The sequence below is a fragment of the Canis aureus genome, chromosome 16 (assembly GCF_053574225.1).
Source record: "Canis aureus isolate CA01 chromosome 16, VMU_Caureus_v.1.0, whole genome shotgun sequence".
Lineage (NCBI taxonomy): Eukaryota > Metazoa > Chordata > Mammalia > Carnivora > Canidae > Canis > Canis aureus.
The window spans coordinates 13,080,820-13,093,886 of NC_135626.1; the positions used below are offsets into that span (position 1 = coordinate 13,080,820).

Consider the following 13,067-nt stretch of genomic DNA (forward strand, 5'->3'; position numbering starts at 1 on the left):
ATTAACATTTTTTTTAGCCAAGTTTTTGCACATGTCTGGTTTCTTTAGGACATATTTCTCAGTGTGGAATTGTTAGATTAAAATATATAATCATTTTTAAGGGTTTTTATATTTCTTTCTGAAGTCACCAAGTGTCAAGCACTCTTCCATCTGCTCTCACCCGTGGTGACTATGGCAGGTTTTATTTATTTATTTATTTATTTATTTATTTATTTATTTATTTATCTATTTGTTTGTTTATTTATTTATTTATTTTAAAGATTTTATTTATTCATGACAGACACACAGAGAGTGAGACAGAGGCAGAGACAAAGGCAGAGGGAGAACAGGCTCCATGCAGGGAGCCCGATCGATGTGGGACTCAATCCTGGGACTCAATCCTGGGACTCCAGGATCATGCCCTGGGCTGAAGGCAGGTGCTAAACTGCAGCCACCCAGGGATCCCTATGACAGGTTTTTAAAAAATATTAACAGTTTGATGTGCAAAAATGGTTACCTATTTATTTGTCCTTTTACTATTTAATCAGCTTGTCTTAAAAACACTTCTTGGTATATAGTTATTTATATGTTGTATGAATATTTTTTCAAACTTTAGTCTTTGCTTTTTTTCTTTTCTTTTTTGCAATCTGGAAACCTTTATTATTGTGTAAATATCTATAGATAACTATCACTCCTCTCTATTATCATGGGCGGGCGAGTCCCGTATTTACCCTGTTCTCTGCTGGGGCACAGATTTCCAGCCTCATCACAGGAGTCAGTGCCCAAGATAAACAGAGACAAGAAGGTTAGTGTTCAGGGATTTACAGAAGCAGCTGGAACCTGCAGACAAAGGACCCAAGAAGTATCAGTAGGTCACAGGGAGCAGACATCTGGAGGGGATGGCTCATGGATGAGCTTAGCTGTAGATGGGTACAGTAGAAGAAAGTGGTCACTGAAATGGAAGACTGGTCATTAAGATTAGTCTGAAAAACAGGTTGTAGGACAGTTTCCAGCTGACATGTAATTGGAGTTCCCAGAAAGAGGGGAGGAAGAATCTGATAGAAAAAAATACTGGAAAAATGGTCACAAGCTTCCCAGATTTGGTAAGAAAGAATCTGTAGATCTAAGAAACTGAGCAAACCTCAGACTAGATAAATATTAAAGAATTACCACACACGCATTGTGGTTGGACTATTGAACTGAAAACAAAATCTTAGAAGCAGCCAAAAAACAGCACATGATACGTAGGTTAACAACATTACAAAACAATCACCAACTTCTCATCTGAAACAATGGAGAAAGAAAACAAAATTATCAGCCTAGAAGGCTGCATTCAGTAAAAGTAACCCTCAAAGAATAATTGTGGAATAAAATACTTCCAGGTGAACAAAAGCTGGTGGGATTTATCAGTACCTTGGCATAACAGAGGTGTGAAAGCTGCCTGAAAGTCAGCCCAGGAACACTGCGTAGGAAGAGCTGCTGTTTTCTTTAAATTTCCTGAAAGACAAAGGCTGTTTAAAGCAGAAATACCTTTACGAGGTGGAGTTCCTGCCAATTTAGAAGTAAAATGTGGCACCAACAGCACTGGCAGGAGCCATTGAATGGAATCCTGCTGTGGGAGGATCAATCTGAGCAGACTGATGGACTGATGACGGGAGTATCATCATCTCCAGAGAAGGTACAAAAAAAATCATTGAAGAGAAATACAGCTCTAAGGGAAGTTCAGGAAGATCTAGTAGAGGAAGTGAAGTGGAATACGAAGCAGTGTTTCTATAACTACAGGCAGGAAAAGAGACTGAAAACCCGAGTGGAAGAAGAGCCCTGCCCTTTCCAGGGGGACAGCATGCCTGAGGACTGAGCACGCCTGAAGCCGCCGTATGCTGCAGGTGTTCACATCAGTGGTCACACAGGTGGATGGGAAAAGGGTGGAGAACATGCATCATGCAAGTGGTGAACTTTTAGAAGAGGTAAGGTCATCTTTGTGGTTCTAGCATAGGGAGAGATTTCTTCAGTAAGACACAGAAAGTACAGAAGTGATTGATAAAGTCAGATGCATTGGAATGAAGAGTTTATGGTTAACAAGATGTCACAGCGTTCAGAGGCAGGCTACACACTGCCAGAAGATACTGTGATATACTGGCAAGTGGTTAAGGAAGCCCCACAAACAAAAGAGCTCAAAAGAAAAATGGGCAAAGAATGAACAGCCCGCCCCTGCTGAGGCAGCAGACACAGAGAAGGTGCTCAGCCTTTTGAAAACCACCCTGAGACACCACTGTGTGGCCCCTGGATTTAGTGGGGTGCCCCTGCCCCCAGGAGGAAGTGCTTCTCCTCAGCTCTGGGATGCGTGCACGGGCGAAGGTTCTGCGGTACTCAGTTCACCTCCGAAGAGCATAAAGTAAGACAGCTGGGAGCACTGGAAAATAAGGCAGGCCCTTACACCAGCAGCCATACATTCTTGTATTTATCATATAATTAACATTTTAAACACCAGTAATACAGAGTTAAAGTGTGTGGGTTTTCTTGAGAAAAACAGGTTTGCTGACTAACTTCAGACTTGGTAAGAAATATGTTAAACAGTGTGTGAAAATCTCAGATTACTGCTCAGAGAGTCAGAAGCAGGGAAGCAGAATGAATAAGGAAATGTGGTCAGTACAGACAGTAGCGGGGGGTGGGGGGAAGCAAAGAGAGACCTGCAAGGGGAACGCAGTGGAAGTGTGTCCGACTGCGTGCGATGCAGGCCCTCAGGTTGGCCTGGACCACACATGGTCCCCCGGCCCTCTGAGTCTGTCCTGGAACTTTCCGGGTCTGACTTCCTCCATGGACAGTGGCTGTTGTTTTGAGGTACTTTAATTAATGAGATATATTTAGTGTGCTTGAGGAAGTCGAGCTAGGAGCTAATGGGGAGATATGCCAGCAGGCACAGGAGGCAGGATGCAGGCAGGCAGCCGTGGTGCGTGTTGAACTGCAGGGCAAACTGCCCCGTTCTGGGCCCCTGCTCTTTTTGCCATTTATTGTTTCTAATTCTGTGGCTTATGGACAACGATGACTGGATCCCTAGCACTGGTCTAGACGTTCATTGGCGACCCATACCTCATAGAGGCCCTAATGGGCAGGTGGCCCTCTTGTCACGTGAGCAGTGCAGGTGTTCTTTTGGAGCAGAGGGACAGGACGCTGCACCTGGCCATGTCAAGAAGCCCAGGTATGCCTCAACCTGCCTGGACCATGGGGGAAGGAAGGGACATGAGGCTGACACGATGTACCTCCAGGTATGAAAGATGAGGACTCCTTGCCACCTGAGGCCTTGCCCCATTGGTGTTAGGGGCTTGGAGTCTATAGCCCAGTGTGTGGGGCTTGGGCCTCAGTTGTGCGACCTTTGAAAAAAAATTCCACTCTTCTCTGCCTGGGTTATCATTCTATTTTTTTTTTAATTTTTATTTATTTATGAGAGAGAGAGAGAGAGAGAGAGAGAGAGAGGCAGAGACACAGGCAGAGGGAGAAGCAGGCTCCATGCACTGGGAGCCCGACGTGGGACTCGATCCCGGGTCTCCAGGATCACGCCCTGGGCCAAAGGCAGGCGCCAAACTGCTGCGCCACCCAGGGATCCCCTGGGTTATCATTCTAGAAGGCACATTCCTCATGTGGGGAATAAAAGGCCACCATGTTCATGTGTTCAGGCCGTGGCACACTGTAAGTTGTGTGATTTCTCTGGCTCTAAATGGCATTTATGTTGCAGGATGCAGAGGGCTCCACCTGTTTGCACCTCGCTGCCAAGAAAGGCCACTATGATGTAGTTCAGTATCTGCTTTCCAATGGACAGATGGACGTCAACTGTCAGGTAAGCCACAACCTCTATGTAGACACTCCACTGGCCGACTGGTTCCTGACCCTTCTTCTCTGTAGGAGTGCTGGCCTCCTGCCTGTTGTCTGCAGCTCCCTTGCAAGGCCTTGGGAGGCCTGGCCTTCATGACTCTGGCTGCTGCCTCCCCTTGCTGACCGCTGGCTACTCTGAGAGCTCCCACCTATAATGGTCTCTGCACTGCTGCCTGGCCAGGGACTTGGCTCGGGGCATCTGCCTGGGCTACCTCAGCCTCCAGGTCTCGGGCCGCATGTGACCCCCTGAGTGGGGTCCCTGACCACCTGTGTGCCAGGTGCCCTCCCTCCCGTGGCACTGTTGTCCTTCCTAGGGGCACCTAGGAGTCACCCCGGCATGAGGAGGCCTCATATGCATCTAGTGGGTGACTCAGGAGAGCAGATGAGAGGGCTCCCCTCCCACTCGCTGGGACACAGACTCCTCCACTCCCTGGTGACTCTCTGGGCCTAGGACGACGTTCTTGGCCCATATGTTCTACCCCTCCCACCCCCCTTCAGTCTGGCTGCTGCTTCCAACTCAGCGCTCTGGGAGCCACCCTGGCAGAGACCCTCCTCAGTGGCCTAGAAAGGCAGTTCCCTGCCATGTGCCCCTGCTCTCACAGGGTCTGCATGCTCATGCTAGACCCCTTCTCCATTTCATCTTCTGTCTCCCATTACTTTGAGTCTTAGGCGTTTCTTCACCTGGCCTGGGCTGGGCCAGCTCAGCTCTCTGAGGCGGGCTTGTCCCTGCTCTGCCCCCAGTGCCCAGGTGATGTCCACAGCAAGCCTGCAGGGGCCACCCCACTGTAGTCACAGAGACTGCATGTCTCCCAGAAAGAGGTGTTGGCAGGGGGTATAGGAAGTTGTTTGAGAGTTGTTGGGGAAGGTTGCGCTTTCTGCCACCAGACCATGAGTTGGCAACGTGATACTCATTTTCTAAAGAGCTGCCTTTCTCCTGGTTTAAATAAAACTTTCCACGACCACTGAGTAAGGAGACAGGCCTGAGTTTGTGGAGTGGAAGAAAGCCAGCTTGTCAGAACCATGACAGACCCTGTGTATGGGGTCGGCCTGGGCAGGTGTTCTACTTCCTGCCCTTCAGGAAGAAGCAGGAGCTATGCATGGTCTCCATCAGTCTCCTGGGTGTGGACATCTGTCTGTCTGCAGTTCTTGGCAGCTGCTTTTGCTTCAGGCTTGGGGCTTATCTGTATCCCTGAGGCCTGTGCGTCCCACCAGCCAGACTTCTGGTCTGTAAGAGATGGTCTGGTCAGCAGCATTTCTTGGTCCTCACATGATCCAAGCAGGTGCGCTCTGGGGTACCAAGGGTGGTCCTGGCAGTGCCTGCCCACCGGTCTGGAGAGGACTGAAGTCACCTGGTGGGTCCATCCGTCCCCCTTACAACAGAGGATCTAATTCCATCTTGCACTCATGGAGATGCCCCGAGCTGGGTTTCCTCATACACCACATGGGGACTGAAACTGGCTCCCATCTCTTGGAGCCGTCGTAGAACTCTTTAGTGAAATCATGCTTCATGCTACTTGTCTGTAGGAACTATAATGGATTTTGGTGTATTTTTGGTGTGTTTTTTTTTTTTTTTTTTTTTGGTTTTTTTTTTGTTCTGTTTGTTTTTGAAATTAGGATGATGGCGGCTGGACGCCCATGATTTGGGCCACTGAGTATAAGCACGTGGAGCTGGTGAAGCTGCTGCTGTCCAAGGGGTCTGACATCAACATCCGCGACAACGTGAGTCTCTCTGGCTGTTGCTGGTCCTAAGCTCCACCCAGGGAAGTGGGTCTTGGAGGAGGACGGAGGGCTCAGGGTGTGCAGAGTTAACAGTTGCAGCTCTGCCCTCATGGTCTGTGTTTTCAGTGGCCCCTGGACCCATTGTGGTTCCCTGGGATTGTTTTGTGTGTTGGCCAATTGCTGGGTGTAGATTGAAGGGAAATCTACCTGCCCCGTGGGTGGTACCTGCCTTTTTAGAGGCACATCTGGACTGTGATCGTGTCACTGACTGCCATGTCTGTGATCGAGACCACAGAGCCCAGGGCACACCCCACACCTGGGCAAGTAGAGGTGTGGGCACTAACTTGTCCTGCTTTTGCTGTCTGGGAAGGAAAGAAAGGGACCTACCATGTGCTCAGACCAGGACAACTAAGGTGCTTGTGTTGATGGCTAGTTTTGTGAGACAAATTTGTTCTTAGAAAAGTGTTTTGGGGGATCCCTGGGTGGCGCAGCAGTTTGGCACCTGCCTTTGGCCCAGGGCGCGATCCTGGAGACCCGGAATCGAATCCCACGTCGGGCTCCCGGTGCATGGAGCCTGCTTCTCCCTCTGCCTGTGTCTCTGCCTCTCTCTCTCTCTCCCTGTGTGACTATCATAAATTAAAAAAAAAAGAAAAGTGTTTTGGGGCCAAGGTCAGAAGACTCACCAATCCCTCTGGGAGTAATACTCCAGCCTGTGTATCAGACAGCAGGTGACTCTCGTTAATTTAAAAGGGTGTTTCTGGGGATCCCTGGGTGGCGCAGTGGTTTAGCGCCTGCCTTTGGCCCAGGGCGCGATCCTGGAGACCCGGGATCGAATCCCACGTCAGGCTCCCGGTGCATGGAGCCTGCTTCTCCCTCTGCCTGTGTCTCTGCCTCTCTCTCTCTCTCTCTGTGACTATCATAAATAAATAAAAGTAAAAAAAAAAAAAATTTAAAAAAATAAAAAAATAAATAAAAGGGTGTTTCTGGGAAGGTCTTTGAGGACCTGCCCAGGAACAAGGCAGAGGGGCAGGGGTCCCAGGGTGGACAGACACAGTGTGCCCTTGCAGAGCCCTGTCTGCTGAGTCACCAAAAGCTGTAAATGGAAAATGTAGCTACAAACTCATTAAACTGATAATGGAATAAAAAAGGCAGTTGACAGTAAGACATTTCTCAAGCACGCCATTCAGTATCGTGGGAGTCAGTGTACCCAGGATGGGGAGCAAATGGTGAGTCTTGGTTCTGAGCCCCTGAGTGGGACAGGACTGTCCAGATCCCCGCTGCAAATATCACTTGGTCACTTACTGTTGCTGCTCGGCGTTGGGACCTTTCCCTGCATCTGTGAGCAGTTCCTGCCCTGAACCCAGGAATAGCAGCATGCAGGCCGGCATCTGGACTTGTGGCTCAGGTGTGGAATATTTCCATTAACGTCCCCAGAGCCAATTCAGTACGATGACACTGCCCTGCAAGAGGCTAGAGGCGCCAGGTCAGCTGTGGTCGGGGGAGAGGGAAGCAGTATGATGAGGTCCAGCATGGCTGTGGCAGGGGGATGATCTGCCCTGCTGACCCTTCCTGGCATGTCAGGAGCAGCCTCCTTCAGGAGGAGTGGTTGTCGCAACTGCAACCCTGTGTCCTTGGTGGGTAGGTGTCCTCTCATGCAGCTGTCAGGTCAGGAGCATATGGGTACGTGGGCAACACACAGCCTCACAGAGTCCAATGGGTGTCAGCACTGGTACTGGTCGTGGTCCTCAGGAAACAAGAGAGTTGATTAAATTGCATGTTTGTTCCTATGACCAAGGAGCTGTATAATTTCATCTTATATTGTGACACCTTTTATTGGTGTGAAGTGGGAGACTGCACTATTGAAAGTGTACAGTTAGAGGAGTGTTAACCCCAGATACCGTCACCTCGTCAAGACTGGTCATGACACTCACTCTCAAGTTTCCTCCTGCTGCTTCATAGCCTCCACCCACAGCTCTGCTTTCTGTTTGTGAGGTTGGTTTTCCATAGCTGGATCCTTGCAGTGTGGATGTTGCTCAGACGGCATCAGCCTGGGAGTCACTATTGCTCATTTGTCCTTCACCTGGTCGTGGATTTTGGCTTTTCTGGGTCCTGGCTCTCGCCCACGGCTGCTGTGGACAGTCAGGCATGTGTCTTCACGTGGGCACATGTTGTCATTTCTCTCCCATGAAACCTGGGTCACCTAAGGAGGCTGCACAGCTTCCAGAGTGGCTGTGCCTAAGAGTCATATCTGAGGGCGGCTCCTTCACACCCTCCCCAGCACTTACTCTGGCCAGTCTTTGTGTTCTTTGTGGGCCGGGCGGTTTCCGGTGTGTGTGTGTGTGTGTATCTGTTCAGATCTTTTGCTCATTTTTATCAGATCATTTTTTCTTATTCTTCATTTTGAAAGTTGCTGTATTTTCTGTATGCAAGTTCTCTATATCAGATGTTTTACTAGCCCTAACAATTGTTTTTGAGAAGCAGATGCTTTTTAATACTGAAAAAGTCCAGTTTATTAGTTATTTTCTACCTGTGGATCATGTGTTTGGTGTTGTCTTTAAGAAATCATTGCCTGACCCAAGATCCCAAAGACATTCTCCTGTGTTTTCTTATAGTGATTGTTTTGCATGAGGATGTCTAGACATTCCAGCCCATCTGTCTAAAAGCCGTCCCTTCTCCACAGAACTGACTCTGCCCCTTTGTGCACATGTGTGCGGCTCTGTCCGCTGTGCCATGGCCCACATGCATCTGCCCCTGTGCCTGTGCTTGCGCTCTCAGTGAGGACAGAGTGCTGTGTGCTTGCCCAGGCCTCATGCTGTTGCTCTGAGTTGTGGGGATACCACAATACGTTGTCACATCGTTTCCACTGTCGTGATCTTTTGGAAACACTGTAGTGAGGAAAGTCTCAAGTCTCAGCACCTGCTGCCACCACTTTCTTTGCTCCTTATTCACTTACTTAGGTCCTTCAGTGCAGGGTCACTTTTCTTCTACACATCAGACTTGTTTGTTGCGTCCTGGGGCGCTGGACTGCCCCTGATGAGTGCCTGCAGATTCCTTATCTTGCCTTCACTTTTTTTGGGAGGTATTTTGCTGGGTGTGCACTTTGGTCAACAGCTTCTTTCAGTACTTCATGCACACAGCCTCCCTGTTGTCCTCACTGACGTGTTTCCCACAGGGAATTCTCGGTGGCACCTTGTCCTTATTTCTAGATACAGTGCATCTGCTTTTTTTTTTGGCAATTTTAGGATTTTCTTTTTGTCACTAGATTTTAACAGTTGAATTATGATGCACCTTGTGTCACTCGCGCATGTGTCGCACGTGTGAGGTCACAGCTTGTGAAGCCTGAGTCAGTGATGTTAGGGTTAGGATGTCAGGTACAGACCCCTGCCCTCATTCCTCCCCAGAGTGTTTCTGCCTGGCCCCCTTCACAGGGGCCACTCGCTCTGTAATTATCAGGTGGCTGGAAGGTGTTCCCAGCTCAGTGATGCTCTTTTCATTTTTCTTTCTTTTTTTTTTTTTTTTTTTTTTTTATTTATTTATGATAGTCACAGAGAGAGAAAGAGAGGCAGAGACACAGGCAGAGAGAAGCAGGCTCCATGCACCGGGAGCCCGACGTGGGAATCGATCCTGGGTCTCCAGGATCGCGCCCTAGGCCAAAGGCAGGCGCCAAACCGCTGCGCCACCCAGGGATCCCTCTTTTCATTTTTCTCAATCATGTTTTTCACTCTGGATCACAATTTAGCTGGTTTTACAGCTGCTTTGCTGGTCTTAATAACAATTTTGCTGTGTCTTCAAGCTCAGTAATTTTTTTCTTTATAGCCTGTAACGGTGTTAGTCTCATCCAGTGTGTTTCTGTCAGACATCGTGCTTGTCAGCTCCGGAAGTTTTGTTTGCAACCTTATGTTGGTGCCAGACATTTTGGTTTTACCGAGCTGTGAATTTCTGTATTTTCCTGGAAAAGTCTTAAGCTTTGTTCTGGGTGCAGCAAAGTGGCTTGGAAATAGTCTGTTTTGGGTTTTGCTTTCTAGGTTTGTTAGGTGAGCTCAAGCAGGTCTCAGCTCTTTATGCTTCAGCTTTGGAGGTGTGTCTTGGAGGTCCAGGATGGGAATGTCTGATCTCCAGAGGCCTCTTCCCAGCCTTACCCCTGTTTTGTGAACCCCAGCTGCCTTAGCCACTGGCTCTCACTTCCTACCTTTGAACTTCTGGTCTCTCCCTGTGCTGAGGCTGGATCTCAGGACAGTGAGTGGACAGACCCAGGCCGTATTTGTTTCTACTTTCAGGGATGTAGCCCTTCATTGCCTGGTGTCCAGTGTCTTGAAAAACATTGTTTCACACATTTTTTTTTAGAGGGGGGAGATTTTATTTACTTGACAGAGAGCATAAGCAGGGGGAAGGGCAAAGGAAAAGGGAGAAACAGACTCTCCACTGAGCAGGGAGCCCGACGCAGAGCTCCATCCCAGGACTCGGAGATCATGACCTGAGCCAAGGGCAGATGCTTCACCGATTGAGCCCCTCAGGCTCCCCTATTTCACATATTTTGACTATTTGGCTCTTTCAGGCAGGAGGGTAAATCCAGATGGTCCCTCTGGCCTGGTCTCTGCTAGAACCAAAGTGCTGTCTGTCACTTCAGATGTGTGGGTCAGGCCTTTTGTAACCCAGCAGGCAGATGTCAGCTAGTCTGGGACTGCATTCCTCTGCTAGGAGGAGCCTAGGTGGACACAGACAGTCTTAGCATGTGATTCTGGTTATAATATAATAGGTCCTTCTGATGAAGGAATGAAAAAAGAGGCCCCTCAGGAAACCACCTTTTGTTCTAGAGCTTGCAAATGTATGGAAGATGGAAAGATGAGAGGGATAGCAGGCATCCCAGTGCAGCGTCCAGTAAAGGAAGCTCCAGGCAGATCCATGCTTTTCAGAAAATACTGAGGCTGACAGGAGCCCATGGTGAAGCCTGTGCTAGGGGCTAGACACTGTTTGTGAACAGACAGGACCACATGGTTTGACTTATCTCTTTCCTCAAGTTCATTGGGCCGCAAGCATTGGATGCACTCCGATTGTCCTCAATCACTGGAGCGTTCCAGGGGGTTCTGTGGGTGGGAAGGGGGCAGGATTGAGGCATTCAGAGTCACATAGCCGGCATATGGGCTCCATGGGGACTGATGTGGGCGCAGCTGGGCACGCAGTGCATGGGGCTCTGCTGGTGGGGGGGCCAGAGTGGGCAGCCAGGCTTGATTTCAGTGGTGGCTCCTGTGAGGTACTGGGACTTCAGCACCCTCTCTGCCAGGAGAGCAGGAAGTGCTTCCAGGGCCACAAATTTGCACCTCTAAGCGCTTAAGCCTCGAGAGCATTTAAGCCCTGAGAACATGTCAGGAAAAGAAAGGGCTAAAGTATTCAGTGCCTGAGTCCACAGGAAGACAGGAACCACCTGAAGGTCATGACCATGAGCTAGTGGCCTGCGCTGCAGGGGTGGGGTCAGAGCAGCTTTCATATTTGTCCCCAGGGTGGTTGCTTCACGGCTATGTCATGGCTACTTTGTGCTCATTTCCCACCTGGCAAGGCCACATGTTCCCTATACTTAACGTGTGTTCCTCATCGGTCACACAAGTTTTACATTTTTATACCTTTTGTGTATTTGTTTTCAAAATTACAGTGTAGTTTATACACAGCACAAATGGTTTTTTTCTAATCTTTGATTTAAAATGATTTCCCTACTCCTACTGTCTCCTCTCTCAAATCAATCAATCAATCCTTTTTAAAAAGGGGGGGGGGGCACCTGGGTGGCTCACAAGCTTAAGCGTCTGGATTCAGCTCAGGTCTTGATCTCGGGTCCTGGAATCGAGCCCCACATAGGGCTTCCAGCTCATCAGAGAGCCTGCTTCTTCCTCTGTCCCTCCCCCTGCTCGGGCTCTCTCTCAAATAAATAAATCTTTAAAAAAATAAATAAAAGTTTTATTTTACAGGGGTTTTTATGAAGTAAAATTTTAGTGTGATCAAATTTGTCTACATTTTATCTTTTAAAAATCTTACACAAGTGTCCTGTTTTGCAATTGTACTTTGTTACAGAGTGAATATAATTTTAAAAAGTAGATAACTTGGGGCAGCCTGGGTGGCTCAGCGGTTTAGTGCCACCTTCAGCCCAGGGCCTGATCCTGGAGACCTGTGATAGAGTCCCACATCGGGCTCCCTACATGGAGCCTGGTTCTCTCTCTGCCTGTGTCTCTGCCTCTCTCTCTCTCTCTCTCTCTCTTTCTCATGATAAATAAATAAAATATTTTTAAAAAGTAGATAACTTACTCCCAGATGTTACGTTAATAGTGTGCTTAGGTTGGTCTAATTTCAGATGATTTTTTATTCTATTTTTAAAATAGTACTGTGATTATGTTACTTTCATGATGAAAACAAAACAAAAAAGGAAGCTCCCTCAGCACTCAGATGGGTCTTTGCTCTCCCCTTGGTGTGCTGTGCCGTCTGTCTGTGCAGGAGGAGAACATCTGCCTGCACTGGGCTGCGTTCTCGGGCTGCGTGGACATAGCCGAGATCCTGCTGGCTGCCAGGTGTGACCTCCACGCCGTGAACGTCCATGGAGACTCGCCCCTGCACATTGCAGCCAGGGAGGACCGCTATGCCTGTGTCCTGTGAGTGGCTCTGCTGCATGCAGCCCCTGCCAGGCTCCTAGGGTGGGGGCGCCCTGGTGCCCCAGGTCCTCCCAGGGAAGCTTCTTCCACAAACAGCCAGAGGTGTAAGGGTCCCATTCCACATGTGAGGTCAGTCTGGTTATTTCTGGTTCAGGGAGGATGGTTGTTAAGAATCCCCAAATACATAGGTGAGTGTGGAGATGAGTCTCACCCAGCACCTCTCATCAGAGGGGAGGGGACAGGCCCCTCTGGGACAGGTTCAGGAGGGACAGAGATGTTGGTGTTTACCACTCGCCACTCTGAACCCCTTCCCGTCTCATATGAGTGAGAGTGGGTGCGGTTGGGGTTCTGGGGAGTCATCCTCTCATGAGTGGGTGCGGTTGGGGTCCTGGGGTCCAGAGTGGTTCTCGCTCTGCTGTCAGTGGAAGCTCTGGGTGTGGGGGACAGGACCTCGGGTCCCTCCATCTCACCTGGAAATGAGGGGGAGCCCTGCTGTGGGCCACACGCCCACTCAGACTGGGACCTTGGTGGCAGCTCGGCAGAGAAGGTTGTGCGTGAGGCCCTTGAGTGGGGCTGGGTGAGCTGTCCCGCTTCCAAGTGGATCAGGACCCTGGACACGGCCAGCTGGTGTGGTTTACCTGCTTCATGCTGGCCCTGGGCGTCCATGAGCCTCTGAATGGAAAAGCCAAGAGCCCTCAAGTACCATCTCTTGTTCTTTACACACAGTTCTGGAGCAAAAAAAAAAGACTGATGTAGTATGTTCCTGGTGAGTCAGGGCAGGTCTTTCTAGAAGCACCGGTCAGCAAGCTTAATACCAAGATAAATGATGTGTTCCTTTTATTTTTACTGACTGTAATTATTTTGTAA

General features: G+C 49.1%; 1 protein-coding gene across 5 annotated transcripts in view; it reads left to right on the forward strand.

Annotated features, from left to right (window-relative positions):
- The window catches only part of EHMT1 (euchromatic histone lysine methyltransferase 1), a 144,681-nt gene that overhangs the window by 120,614 nt on the left and 11,000 nt on the right, over window positions 1–13,067 (forward strand). For all 5 annotated transcript variants that reach the window (XM_077851623.1, XM_077851622.1, XM_077851624.1 and 2 more), the window contains 3 exons: window positions 3,713–3,814; window positions 5,464–5,568; window positions 12,046–12,200. In XM_077851623.1, coding sequence (XP_077707749.1) covers window positions 3,713–3,814; window positions 5,464–5,568; window positions 12,046–12,200 — 362 coding nt within the window. The remainder of the gene's footprint in view (window positions 1–3,712; window positions 3,815–5,463; window positions 5,569–12,045; window positions 12,201–13,067) is intronic.